A 15,435-nucleotide genomic window follows, 5' to 3' on the forward strand; every position below is an offset into this window, starting at 1 on the left:
ATAGTCAAGTATGCTTAGCATGGAGCAATTCTATGATGGGTGACCTCCTGGAAATTTTTCTAGGGTGCATGTGAGGAGAACTTTCACCCTAATAAGCCTTTAAGACAAGTGAAAAAATGCATATAATTTTTTTTAACACTTGACAGATTAAAAGCATTGAGATTAGTTATATTTACTTGACAGTTTTTTAAAAGTCAAGTAATACAAATGTCTAAATACTCTTATTTTCCCCATTTTCTAAAAAGAAACATTTTTTAAATATTTACTTCTTTCCCCAAATTTCCTTATTTGCCCCAATTTCACGAAATCCCTAATTTCTTCCCCTTGCCCCTTCATGTTGCAAACATGTTTTTCTCGACCAGCAACACGCGCATCACAGACGACCACCAAAACTAAGATATGTCCATTCTTCTTATTGATTGTTCTTCTTGCAAACGACAGACGCTCTCGCAAACGACAGACGTTTTCACACCACTTTTTGCAAACGACGAACGGTTCTTACACCACATTGGTCACTAATCGTTCTTCACCATTGCTGGTCACTAATCGTCCTCCACCGCGCACGTCTCCATTCTTTCTAGATGACGGACTTCTCGTACCATAGATTGGTCGCTGATTGTTCTTCACCATGGCTGGTCACTAATCATTCTCTACTGCGCATGTCTCGGTTCTTTCGCCATAGATTGGTCGCTGATCGTTCTCCACCATAGACGTTAACTAATTGTTGGAATTTTCATTCGCCCCAACTCTATTCTTTCGCCTTTAGTTGATGTAGATAACTATCTTCTATTAAAACTTGGATTTGGTCTTAAGCCAGTCGCATGACTTTCCTAATTATAATTAAGTTTTGATTAAAAAAAATCGATTTTTCTCATCATGTAACTCAGGGTTTTGCTAGAAATACATTTAAAGATTTAAATATATTAGAAATCCTTTTATTTTTGGAAATATTTATAGGAAAAAACTATTCACAATCAACAAGCTTACGATCCTTAGCCAAAGGTCCTTTGTACCTTCTTGCAGTTCCTTAATTAACCAAATTCAAGCTCGTGATGGATCTCTGAAAATCTTTAAAATTCTCTTCGTTCTTTCTTAAGTGAATACAAGGTAAAGCAGCTCCAAAAATAGTCAGAGACTTCACCTATTTATAAGCCTTTCTGTTGAGACTTCCTATGCCCGAATGATTATCTCTGTTTGGCCCTAAGACTCAGCCAATGTCAGAACGCCACGTGTTACTGTCACCTCTTTATCTTAAATTAAATTGGGCGGCAAGATCAATCAGCTCATCGACCTTCTTATAGAAGGATGGCGTCACCTACTCCAAGGTGAGGGAAGCTCATATTGCATAAGAGTTCATCGTGTAAACTTTCTTATTGCGTAGCTAGATGCAACATGCAGGTTACTTTGCAATTTATCCAATCGCCAGCTTCCATTGCATAGCAATCTCATCGCATAGTCAAGTCTTGTCACGTGTATATAATCTTACCGGGATCTCACATATATATAAATTAATGAAAAGTTATTCATTCCAAACCAGCTGTCCTAAAAGGTATTGATGATCATGCATGCTCGTTATAACTAACACCGCATTAGATTTTGATCAGGCAATGAAAAAGAAGCTAAATGGGGACACACTATCAAGTACAATAATAGTAATAATAATAGTAATTGTAGTATTTTATATATATTTAGTAGTATAGAAAATTACAAGATTTTGATACGGTAAAACCCACATTACCTAACAATAGATAGGCATATGTATATATATATATATATATGAAGATAGAACAACAACCTCATTATTTAATTATTAGTAGAATAATACATAACATATTAGGGCAGTTGCAAGAGCTTCCCTCAAGCTTATAAAAACTTTTATCTTCTCATTTGTTAAGTTAATCTCGACCATGGCAGCAATTGAAATTAATACCCGTCTCCATGAAACGAGGACACTCGGGACAATTCACAATCATAGGAATCCATCCACTAAATCCAGGAAGAATTACTTTCTCACATTGATGAGTCCTTGAAGCCAACTCATCAAAATAATCTTTGAAACTATTAGGAAAACCCTTTAAATTCAAATTCTTTTTCCATGCATTTAAATCTTCAAACACTCCCAAAACCAGGTTTCCACGAGCCACAACCAATGGAGCTGACCCAACTGCAAGAATGGCCCAACCATTCTCATTTTCATACGAAATTAGTCGTAGGATGTCCTCTGTTGTTTCACTTGCACTTGATCCTGTCAATTGACTTTTTATTATGAAAAATCCCCATTGTGTTATCCAAAAACGAGACATATTACTGTTGTTGTCTTCTCCTTTTGTTGTTGTTTTGTTTATTCCTACAGGTACAATCTCGAATGTAATGCCATTGTCTCTCATTGATCTGTCGTTCTTGATGTCCACTACTTTTTCTTCAAATTTTTGGATCCAATCAATGTCTTTTCCTCCATAGAATAAAATTGTCTTTCCTTGATCAATCTAAATCAAATCGGAAGTACTGAGTTTAGTCACATATCATACCAAACATAATTCCTTCACAAAATTTCAATTGTTGTCTAATATGCTTTTGTATGTTTTTAATATTTTTGTCCAATAAACCACAACCTATTTAACTTTTTTTTCCCATTTTATAGACATGTTATAAGTAAAGTTGAAAGTTAAATTTTATTTTAAATTTGTCAGATACATTTGGTCCTTGTTTTTTTTTTTTTTTTAAACTAAGTTTATAAGCACCAGAACCATCGGTTGATTCAATGGTTTGTCATTCACTTTTAATTTAGATTTTAAAAAATTCAAGCCAAAATTAGGAAATTCTAAAAATAGTTATGATTTTCTTTCTTTTTTTTTTTTTTTTTTTTAATTTGATTAGAAATTCAATTTTTTGATTTCTCAATCCTTTAGTATAGTGCAAAGTTATAATAGAATATTTGAAAAAAAAATTATTTTAAATGATAATATTTCTCACAATATATTTATAAATTAAAATAGAATAAAAATATCACAATCATGAAAAACATACATAGTGATTTAACGCAATCTATCACAGATAGATTATAATATTTTTTTTATATTTCTAAATATTTTAGTTCCTCTTTCTATATTTTGAAACATTTTAGAAGGAACTAAAAGGCATAAATTTTGAAAATAAAAAAATTAAAATTAAATTGACTATAGAGAAGTCTTTTAACCTTTTAAAATTTTGAATTTCATCGACTTATTAGATACATAAAATTGGAAGTTGAAAGATTTATTAAACTTCTTTTATAAAAAATTAAAAGATCCAAAAGATAAATTTAAAAGTGAGTGACATATATATATATTAGATGTAGTACTACTAAGTTTAATTAATCTAGTACAAAAATAAATAAATAAATAAATCTAGTACAAAAATAAATAAATAAATAAACATGAGATGTGTGTAGGAAAGAACATATAAATTTATGCAGACAAAGGAAAATAAAAATCACATACCCAACTTTGTAATCTTGGTTGGTTGGTGAATTTGACGATGGTTGATTCTGGCCAATTCTTTCTCAATAAAGCATTTGCCCTCTCAAGGGTAAAAGGAATGGCATTATTTCCCCAAACACGAAGCAAATGAATTGCATTTGAAAATTTGAGTTTTGATTTTGAGTCAAGAACAACCATTAAAGCATCATCTCTAAGTTGCCAAATCTCTTCCAAAAACCTTAATCCAGCAATTTTTGTACCATATTGCACTGCATACCATTTCATTGTTGACCTCAAATACTCATACCTTTTATGACTTTCTTCATCAAAAGCTTGAGAATTCATGACTGGAATCCATACTATTTTGTAATTATCCTCTCTTTTCAACTCTTCATACACTAAATTCAGAGCTCTAACATCATCATTTGAAATGCTCAATCCAGAAGAAATCAGTAATATCACATTCTTTTCTCTCAATGCATCTTCAATTCTTTCCTATTAAAAGTTATTTCACAATTGAAATCGATATATTATAGAAAAAAATATATAACCATGAAATCAAAATTCAAATCACTGTCAAAGCTTAAAGAAAAGAAAAATGGTAACGGATGACAAATTAAGAATGAGATATTCAAAATGGACCGGTACACATCTTTTCACATTTTGCAGATATAATGCTTTTTAGTATATCAAATGTATATCAAAAGTGCATCAAAGATATCAAATATAGCGTGTATCAAGTGTGTATTAAATCTATTAGGTGAGACATGTTTTTTTTTTCTCCAAAGTAACAAGTCCAAACTATAGACCTAATTTTTAAAACTCGTTTTACCAAATGTGCAAGAAGTGAAGAAAAAAGTGGCAATTGAAAATATAACAATTAGCTCCAAATTAATTATTAGCAAATAATACCACGTTAAAAAGAAGTTATATATATATATATGTATATATATATCGTTATAAACTTAGTTATTAACATAAAGTTGCTATTTGGTGTAATCGCCCTAGAAAAACAAGGATTGGAAAATTTATATGAATGACTAACCTCGTTGAAAGTTGAACAATTTATTAGAGGCTTAGCATTAGCCTTGCCTTCAAGCAGCTTAGACACGACTAATGTTATTTCAGTAGGAAACTGGTCAATGTGATCAATAAGCCACCTATATAGATTAATTTCTTCTGCATAACAGAAAATCAAGCATGTGTCAAGATTGAGTAATAATCAAGGAATAGAAAGCTTAATTAAGGAAAATTAACATTTCTTTAATTAAGAATATAATTGACCTAGTTGTTCTCGAAAAATATTCAAGAAATCTCCAAGTGTGTTTAGGATGGCATTGAGTCTCTCATTCAATTCATTCAAATATGTTGGTGATTGATTCCTGAAATTGTCAATGAAATAATCATAGTCATATATATACTTTAGAGAAATAAAATCAATTCACAAAGAAGTTGTATCAATTAAAATTCAAAACAAAATAATTTTTTTGTACTCAAATCAAGTTAGACCCTCCATCCGATTCTATTACTGTTTTCACTTATTCCTATAAAACCAACTCAAAATGACCTAAATAAATTTATTATTCTTTCAAACTTATCCTCCATGGTTGCAAAAATATTTATGGTGTAATCCTTCCAAAAGAATTTGAATGGAAAATAAAAGAATGTTAGATAATGAAAAATCACTTTTATATATAATGAGAAAGTTGGTACTATTCATAGCTTATAAGTAAAAATCAACCTTCATTGAGAAGTATTACTAGTAATATTACCCGATTTCAAATACATGACCTTATATTCTAAATACTATATATGTCATGTCACTTCAAACAAATGTGATCTATTACCTTAAGAATTTTAAGAAATCGGACTTCTTCCAAATCTTCTAGATTTCATGGTAGAACTTTTTAAGAGTAAAAAAATAATTTAAGTTAATTAGAAAAAAAATTGATTATAAAACATTCCAAAATAATAAATCAATTTTTAACCATTCAAAACACGTAAAATATAATTTTAAAGAAAAATTTTAAGCAATTTAAAAAGAGTTTTAGAAAAGATTTTAATACTCAATGAAATTTTAAATTAAATAGATTTCAAAACATAGAGAAAATTTAAATTAGAAATTATTTAAAACCATAGAAAAATTTTAGATTAAAAGAATTTTAAAATTTGAGGAAATTTTAATTAGAATTCAAAAATAGCCATTTATATAATTCTTATATAATAGGACTAAACATGCATCATAAATAAATTAACAAATATATAAACCGTAAACCAAACTACTCACAAACCTGTTAAACAACAATATTTTTTTTAAGAAAGTGCCTAATCTAAACATTAAAATTTAACATAAAATTAAAACAAAAATTAATATAGCAATTGAATTAATTTTAAAATAAGATCGTAAAAAAAGGATGGCTAAAAAACAACAAATTTTAAACCAGAAACATATAAAAGGTCTACATTAAGTCACTTGTGAAAATTTAGGGTGTGTTATTTTGACCCCATGGAATTAAAAATAGAAGTTATGAAATTCACTCATTTGGTCTAACAACTTGGAAGTTCACAACTTCCTAGAATATAGAACTTTTCTCATCCCTATTCTCATTTCAAACACACCCTTTTAAAGTTATTAATCAAAATAGTTATTAGTAGGATTTGAGATTCTAACCAAATACAACTCCAGTTAAACTCAACCCTATATTTTTATGAAAGAAAAACAATAAGATATGATGAAGCTTTTATAGAATGAACTTACTCAGTATCAGCGAGATAGCTGGAGATTTCAGTGGAAGAAGCAACAATAGCGTGTATAACCCAATAAGTAAAGAGTGGAATTTGACGAAGGGCAGAAGCCAATTCAGGAATTTCCTTGGAATCATATTTGGAGAAAAGTCTTATTTGATTCATTAGTTTGATGATTTCAAAGCACAAGTAGATTAGACTCCTTGAGCTGAAAACAACTTGTCTATAACTGAACGAGTCCAAGTGCTTTTTCAATGAAGTTGAGTGGTGAATATTTGCTAAGGATTTAGCAAGTGGGTCAAAAAGAGAGTGATGGTTTAAGTGCCATAGAAGTCCATAGTCACTACCAAATGCTGCAAGACATAAAATTGCCTTTGCTTCCCATGGATACATAATCAGTATGTCAAGAATCTCAAGTGTCGTCTGGTGAGCTTTCTCTATCCCGGGAGACTTGAATGCCAACTGAGATAGGAACGTAATACAATTAAATATATAAGATGTAAATTATCATTGTAGAATATGTATATTTTGACTCGAGCCAAAGCAAGCATATATATATAAGTTCGGTTGACACATGTACATATGTTAGTGATCACTAAAAAATCATATACTGTTCAAATCAACGTTACGTTTGGATGTCTAGTTATTTATTGGTTAGTGAACCCATAGTGGTTGAACTAACCAAATTTCTTACTTAAAAGTTGGTCTTGTTAGCTATTAGAATACTTTTATTGATCTTATTCTATTTAATAGAAAAATGGGAGATGTTGCTAAAATATTTTAGTTACTAAGAATATGCATGTGAAAGTCCATAATTATAAGGACCAATGTGATTTCATATGCAGTAGCTCTTCATTTAATAAAAACGTACTTTGAATATTGCTTCATTTTAGTTTATATACATTTAATTAGTGTTAAAATTAGTTTTATATTATTTGTTTTGATGTTTTCCTTTACACTGAATTTGGTAAAATAATAAGAATTATTATTATTTTAAAATATTTAGTGAGGATATGAAGACTAAATATACGATATTGAAAGTTGATATACCAAAATAAAGAGGATTTTTGTTAGTGAAAAAATATTCTTGATAGATTTTTATTACTGATATGATCAACCATTGATAAATTTTTAGAATATTTATCAATTGTTTTTCGTTATATTATATGTGGAATTAGTTTTAGAATAAGTGTTATGTATTTTTACCACCTCAAAAATAAAGACCACTTGCATAACTCACATATATAGTACAAGAATAGAACAATTGCATATATAGCACAAAAAATATTAGTAAGAGAAGACTAAACAACCCACGTGTAACGCTACAATTTTAGGTGCTTAATTTTAAAATTATCAAATCAAAAGCTACCATTTATAGCAGTTATAGTGATAACAGCTACCACTAATAAATGCTACCACTAATAGTTTTCGATTTGAGAAATGACCGTGTTTCTCACAATTCTTCTTGATTTTTTCATGTTAAAAGCTATCACTGATAGTTACAACTAGTGAATATCATCGATAACTGCTATTAGTTGCTAGACACCCGATGGATGTAGCCGTGGTAACTTTCTATTTATCACCACTACGAGAGCTTCATTCCAATTTTCTCAAGTTGAAAAGCTATTAATGATAGCAATTATCAACGATAGCAACTATCAATGATTGCAATTATAATAGATGTTATAAGTTCCTATACTGATAGATGTCTTCAAGGATAACCTTCACGGAGAAGTGTGCTATTAATTACTATAATTATTAGAGATTATCAAACGATATCTTTTATCATAATTATGATATCCACTAGAGAATAGATTTGACATTTAAAAGAATTTTACCAATTGATTAGTTAATATTTTATTATTTTGGTAAACATTTTATTAATGTACGATAATTTTAGTTTATTTTATTCTGTATATATTCCCAAAATAAAAAACATGAAAACATACATAAAGGCAAGAGACAAAAATTGAGGGGGGAAACCATTTCATCCTTGTTTGTTTTGTATCATTGCAAAGAAAAAGAAAACATTGCAGTGTTTTTTCTTGAAAGTTTCGCTTCATAATTAACTTTTTGAAACTAACATTCCAAGTTATCATGATTTTTTCAACTTCTTTTGCTTTTACTGTTCAATTCCTAATTAATTTTGGAGGAAAAGACGTTTTTTTTTAAAAATAAGAAACATAAGCAGTTAGTTATTATATCAACCATTCCTTTCAAAATATAATAATTTAAATTAAAATATTAAAAATGTAACAAAATATCACTATCTATTAAGAATGTATAAATGAATTGGATTTGGTTGGAAGACATTCTCAACTCAAACCGTATTTTCGAGTTGTTAGATTGTCGAGCCAAATAACCTGAATTAAGTTACAAACCGAACCCGTTATCGGGTTGTATTGTTATTATTTTTTTCTAAATTTTAATGTTTGTAAAAGGAAATCATCAAGCATAAATCAAATATGTAACAAGTTAAGAAAAAAAAAACTCTCGAAACACATTAGATTGTTTAATTTTTATTAAATAAATTATATATATATATATATATATATATATATATATATATATATTATATTAATTTGGGTTGAGTTTGGTAGACCGAGTTTTTCAACCCTCCAACCTAAAACCCAATCCAACCCGAAAAAAATTAAAATTTTTAACCCAACCTAACCCACAATTTGAACTAACTCAACTCAACCCATATAATATGGATTGCGTAGTCCGAGTTGTCAGATTACTTGAGTCGTTATTCTTACACACCTACTATCTATTAGCGAACCATATAATAGACCACTATTAGAACGATGATATAAGATTTACGTTCTATTAGGGTCTTTTTCCGATCTACCAAGATAGATCATGACATTTTACTATATATTCTATAAATATTTTCATGTGTTTTGCCATTTAAAATAATTATCCTTACATTATATAAACGTATTTTTTAATTTTTATAATTATGAGTTTTAAAAAATATTCATCCACATCCACATTTAATTTTTGTTATCATCAACATTTTTATAAAATTGAGATTTGGAGATTAATGCATGCAAACCATTTATTGATATCTTTTGTAAAATTATTTAAAACTATTTAGTAACATTAGGGTTAAGTAATGTGCGGATCATATGAGTTTGTGATAATGTGTAATATAAGTAACCTTGATAGAAACTTTCTGAAGAATATCAACTGGTGGATCAATTGTCGTCACATTAGATTTATACGGATCTTCCGAATATATCACACGCCCTTCATGTCCCTACAATGAACAACAAAATAAACATATATAAATAAATTCGTAATAAGTTCAATACAAACCAGTCAAATATATAAAAAAAAATTGTATTTTTTTTACTACAAACAAATTGTATATGTATTACTTGAGAGGATGCTTCATTGATTTGCTGAACATTAGAAAAGACACTTTGAAGAAATGAAATGTAGTTGTCGACATCAATTTTGATGGTATCATCGTCGCGATGCTTTGAATAAATATGACCTGCAACAGCTTCGTCGGACAAGTTTTTCAAACTCAAATCTTCCTTGTGAGTTTGTAGCCTAGGATGGATGATTGGGGTAGATGGTTTTTTTGGAGCTAGGACAGCCATGTTGTTGTGGAAGGCTAAAAGATCTGTCTTGAGGAGACCAAAGGGATAATGTTATTTTGTGTGTGTTTTGTGTTCTTAACATGAAGAGCCCTATTTATAACCTTTAAAAATGGAAATAACATAAAAGGTAAAGACAACAGAAAAACCACTGTTTTTCTCCAAGGAATAATTTATTTGAAGATTGAGCTTTAATAAATTGCCTTAGTGGGGCCATCATGCCTTCCAGCACACGAATACCTACAAATCAAATTCTGAAAAGAAACTCTACAGAGTCAAATGCGTATACACTTTTTTTTCCCTTATTTTTTTCAATAGTTCACTTTATGGAGTTATACGCAGATGTGCGTTTGAGATGTACAACTAGAAAGGAAAGAAGGTTTTGTTATATTTTTGGAAGAAATTAGTTCTATATTTCGATGAGTAGAATAAAGGCTGAGATGCCTTATTTTGAAATATAATTGAGCATACCCCCTCAAGATAATCAGCAGAAGGCACATAGCCAACCTCAAGGGCTCCATTAGCAATTTGATCACTTACAAAATGAACATCTTTCTTGATGTGCTTGGTACGTGCATGAAAAACTAGATTGACTACACAAGAGCACCAACATTGATGTTATCACACCAAAAAATCACTGCAGAGGGGGAAGGATAGACAATCTCAACAAGTAACTTATTGGTCCAAATTATTTCAAAAGCAGAGTGGGCAAGAGCTCGATATTGGACTCTATACTGGAGCGAGCTACTACGTTTGCTTATTCGAGAACCAAGAGACAAGGTCTGGATCCTAAAAACACATTGTAGGCTGCAACAAATTTTCAATCATCAATATTAGAGGCACTACAAGCTTAGATAGGTTATCACATTAAGAGAACCAGTAGGTCGAAATAAAAGACCAAAATGTTTAGTACCACTGATATATCAAATGACTCATTTTACAGCTTACCAGTTGATAGCGTATAAAATATTCTATTCATTTCCTTTTAATTCGAGCTTGTTTTGTGAGTTTATAATCTTATTTGATTGTATTATAGCTTTCGAGAGGTCCAATTTGGAGTTGATGTCATCTTGGAGCTAATTTAGACAATACAAAAGTTAAACGATGTCAACCAAGGCAAACCGAGGCAAACCGTTGCAAACCGAGGTGAAAGAGGAAGCAAAAGAAGTCAAAAGGCTTCTACCTTTTAGCACTACAACACCTCACAACGCTCAGCTACCTTTTGCATGAATGACCAAACTCTGCAGTGCTTCAAAGTTATGATGCACATGCATGTTCGTCAATGTCGCAGCACCGAGCCCTTTCTATAAATATCCTTCAATTAGCCGCTAGTCTCGACCTAACTCGCATTCCAGCTATTTTTTCACATATTTTCTCCCATTTTTTTATACTTTTTCATGTTGTTTACATTTCCAAACATTTCCTCATTATCCGACATGTGGATGAGAGGCTAAGGTACTCTTTTCTAGCTTGGGTTTTCTTAGATTCTCCATTCGTCCTGAATTTTATGAGAACTTAAACTTATTTCATTTTAATATTTGGTTCTCAATTTTAAATGTTATTGAATTATTGTCATATGTTGGACACATGGGAACATATGACTGTAGCTTGCACTAAATTCCTTGACTCGTGATAATTAGATAAGAATTGGTTACAAGAGATAGGTTAGACTGACATGTAAATATATTTTGATGCACGTTAATTCTAACCAGCTTAGAATTGAACCTATTGTCAATTACACGCTTAGAAATTAAGCATTCCACCTAAGAGAATTTAATGTTAATTGGGAAATTTGATATTGCATGCTATTGGGTTAGAACAATTAGTCTTAGGAATTTAACAGGTAGTTCCAAATAAATTGGTAAGAGGAAGAGATTATACATGGCTAAGTAATGATAATTCAATAATGAATTCTTAGGATATGAGAGAAATTGCGACAACCCAAGCTTGATTGTCTTAACATAGAATCCACCACCCACCGTCCTCCCCTTGTCGTCGTATTCCACCGTCGTCACCAAACAACATTTTGGTAAACAATTGATTCTCTTTTCTATATTGAATGTATATTGAATTTGTTTGAATGGATAGAGTTCAAATTGTTATAATGTATATTGAATTTTTTGTAATCGTTTATTGAAATTTGTTGGAAGTTTAGGAATTTAAGTTGTATGTAGTAAATGTAAATTGAAAATTGTTATAGGTTTAGGGTTGAAATTGTTGGAACTTAATTATGTTTATATGTATTAAAACTGTTTGAAGTTTAAGAATAAAATTGTTTGTATAAATATTTAGATATGTATTGAAATTATACTGAAATGTATTGAAATTGTTAGAGAAGGGGTCCAGTTAAAATTATATTAAAATTGATTGAAATGGTTGAATTGTTGAAATTGAAAAATTTTAAATTGTTGCAATAGTTTAAATATTTGAAATTGTTGAGAGGGGACTTAGTTGAGTCATTTTCTTTGATTTGTTGTGACTATCTTAAACATGATAGCCTTTAGTTTCTTATTTTTTAGTATGTTTTGTTTTTGGGGTTTAAGTGTTAGTTAGAATTATGGTAGCCTTTATTAGTTTATGAAAATCTTGTCTTATTTTGTATTTTTATTTATGAGTTTCACTTAATTAAAAAATTTAATGCATAATCAAATGCATGATTTCCAGTCTGAACTTACCCTATAGGGTTCTCAACCACTCTCTGGGGACAAGATATGCGGTCAGTTTTGGATAGACGACTAGATTACTCAAAAGATCTTGGTTGGGGCCTCAGGCCAAAGTCTCGAAAAACTGCTGGTAGTTCTTCGTCTTCATCATATGAGCAAGAGATGTATGCTATGGAGGTTAAGGAACTAAAAGCTTGCCTTGACAGTGCTTAACAATCAATTGAAGAACAACGAAGAACATCAGAGTTGCATACACTACTACAGAAACTGACTCTCTTGATGGTTTTAAACTGTCAAGAATGATTATTCTTAACGGTTTTAAAACTGTCGTTGAATCTAGTGTCAAGAAAGGCAATTTTCTTGACAGTTGTAAAAAACATCAAGAATTGTTAACGTTGACAGTTTATAACCGTCAAGTATTTAATTATTCATGACAGTTTAGAACCGTCAAGATTATAAGTTTTAATGACAGTTTAGAACCGTTAAGAATGTGACTATGAATGACAAAAACCGTCAACAATATGAATATTCATGACATTTTAAAACCGTCAAGAGTGCATTTTTCATGACATTTAATAACCGTCAAGAAAGTGATTGTTTATGACATTTTGGAACCGTCAAGAATTTCGTTGTTTATGACATTTGCAAACCGTCAAGAAATTTATTGTTCATGACATTTCAGAACCGTCAAGCAATTTTTCATTTTTTTAATTGTAATTTATTTACTAATTCCTATATTATGCTCCCATTGGTCCAATAATTCAACTACATATAAACGACAAATATACACAAATATAGTTTGAAAACTCAAACATAAATATGCACTAGAACAATTCCAAAACTTTAACATATATTAACATTTTACCATATATGTATCAACATTTCGAAAACATTACATATTTGTTCGATATTGTCATATACAAAACATTACTTCTATCAACCGAACTCAATGACCTTGAATGAAACTTGGCTTCAAATAAACTTGCATTTTGCATCCTCTACTACCTCCAATTCATGACCTAAAATAAGTACCACTAACAGCAGAGCCAATCTACAAGAAGTAGATAACATCACAACAACAAATAAGGATTAATGATCAAATATGTTGATGATAACAATGTAAAGGGGAGGTGGAAATAGGTTTAGATCAGATTGCCAATACCAAATATTTACAAACTCCTGTAACTAATTGTTTCAAATTCACCTGTACTCTAAGCCATAAGCAGAAACACTCATTTTGAACTTTTTGATTTCAATTCAAGAGGAGTGATCAGTTTGATCCTCACTCATTCTATTCATCGTCATGAAAATATTTGATTTGAACCATCAAGTTTTAAAAAAACAACAGTAGAACATTTAAAAGAAAGACACCCCAAAGCCATCACAGAGTGAAAAGTACAAAAACAAAGAAAGCTTAATCCATTGGCATTACAAACCTGGTAAGATGAAGTAACCAAAATATCTGCTCCAGCCTCCAATATTTGATCTTCCAATCCTATAAACAGGAATCTAAGTTAGTAAAAAAAATAAAAGTAGAAGTCAAGGTGCAAAAAAATTTCAATTAGATCTCATCATCAAACTACAGACAAATTATTTATTCCATTTATGACCACATAGCAGTTTGCACTGGCAAAATCTACTCAAAATAAAGGCAGCCTCAAATAATGAAGATGTAATAAACAAAACACATGGTAAGCTAACTTTTTTTTTTTTTTTTTTTTTTGCACTGGCAAAATCTACTCAAAATGAAGGCAGAAAACAAAATTTGACCAGATAAAAAGTCATACAGAAAGTAAGCTAACCTTATTATGAGAAAAACAGTCCAAAAAATGTGTTTCCAGTGAGAACTAGGCCATACATATGGTGATTCATGATGTCAACAGAAAATTTCTTTGGCGATGAAGTATTAGAATGTAGCGATTGGGTGTAGGCTTCCTTGTCGGATGGCCCCAACTTTATTCTCTCCATTTCCATCTGACAATTTGAAAGCATAGTTACTAATCAAATATTCTTTTTTGTCAAATGAAATGCAAACAATAATGTCAAACCAATAGAGATATGAATAATTTGAAACCACAACATCGATAGTTTGTCGTTAAAGTTTGACAAGTAAATAGAACTAGTTATGTCTTGTATATAGTAATGGTTATGATATAGAAGAAAAAAATTTGATTTTCTGTATTTCATTTTTTAAAAATAAAGATAGGCAAAATCATTAAACAAAAGAGATTGTGGCGTTCACCTCTTTTATAATACTCTGGCATTTGTTGAGTCTTTCTTGCTGCTCGAGAACATTAGATTGTCTAATGAAATTTGTTTTTGAAGTCAGAACATCAACCTGCCACCGACCTGAAGAGTAAAACAAGCGGTCTCTTCAATACCTTAAAAATTCAAAATTCAAAAGTAGAACAAGAATATATTTGCAAGGACAGAGAAGACAACGAGGTAAACAAAATTGACACCATTCTCCACAAAATTTGCAAAGTGGCATTCAATCAATCCTTCTGCAAAATTATAGTAAAATTACCGCATCCAAGAAAAATTCAGAAAAAAAAAAAAAGAAGCGGAGGGGGGTGTAAAATATTGTTACTTATAGCACCAATTCGTAGTATATTGTAAAAATTGAACCCTATAAACACCAGAAACACAAGGCAAACTTGTAGCAACAAATTCAGACAAGTAAAAGATAAAGACAAGATATATTATAGTGGTTCTGTAACAACCCAAAATCAACTATGTTCAATCACTTAGGAGCTCCAGAAATGAAAGTAATTACGCAACTTGATTCTATCTTTTCACTCATGAAACGTGAAAATACTACAACAACCTTGTAAACTCAGGTATAAGGATGTGTAATATACAAACGGCATTCTTTCAGAGGAATAAAAAAACTCATATGAATATATCTTGGATGAAATCATTTTTCAAGATGCAGTCTTTTGACGTCCATCAAAGAAATAC

At 30.3% G+C, this 15,435-nt stretch overlaps 1 protein-coding gene across 1 annotated transcript; it reads right to left on the bottom strand.

Moving 5' to 3' along the window:
- Nucleotides 1-1,777: 1,777 nt before the first annotated feature.
- LOC103502849 (protein SIEVE ELEMENT OCCLUSION B-like) lies at nt 1,778-9,873 on the bottom strand. The gene is made up of 7 exons (XM_008466965.2): nt 9,587-9,873; nt 9,367-9,465; nt 6,217-6,665; nt 4,743-4,840; nt 4,504-4,637; nt 3,480-3,953; nt 1,778-2,486 (listed from the first exon to the last, which is right to left on the bottom strand). The coding sequence occupies exons 1-7, from the start codon at nt 9,812-9,814 to the stop codon at nt 1,896-1,898; spliced, it is 2,073 nt and encodes a 690-aa protein (XP_008465187.2). The 5' UTR covers nt 9,815-9,873; the 3' UTR covers nt 1,778-1,895.
- Nucleotides 9,874-15,435: the final 5,562 nt, after the last annotated feature.

This window comes from Cucumis melo, chromosome 5 (assembly GCF_025177605.1).
Source record: "Cucumis melo cultivar AY chromosome 5, USDA_Cmelo_AY_1.0, whole genome shotgun sequence".
In the NCBI taxonomy this organism is placed as follows: Eukaryota; Viridiplantae; Streptophyta; class Magnoliopsida; order Cucurbitales; family Cucurbitaceae; genus Cucumis; species Cucumis melo.

Coding starts and splice junctions, on each gene's coding strand:
- LOC103502849 (XM_008466965.2), bottom strand. CDS start 9,814: ATGGCTGTCCTAGCTCCAAAAAAACCATCTACCCCAATCATCCATCCT. Junction 6,666..9,366: donor TTCAGAAAGTTTCTATCAAG/GTTACTTATATT, acceptor TTCCTATCTCAG/TTGGCATTCAAGTCTCCCGG. Junction 3,954..4,503: donor ATTGTTCAACTTTCAACGAG/GTTAGTCATTCA, acceptor AACTTTTAATAG/GAAAGAATTGAAGATGCATT.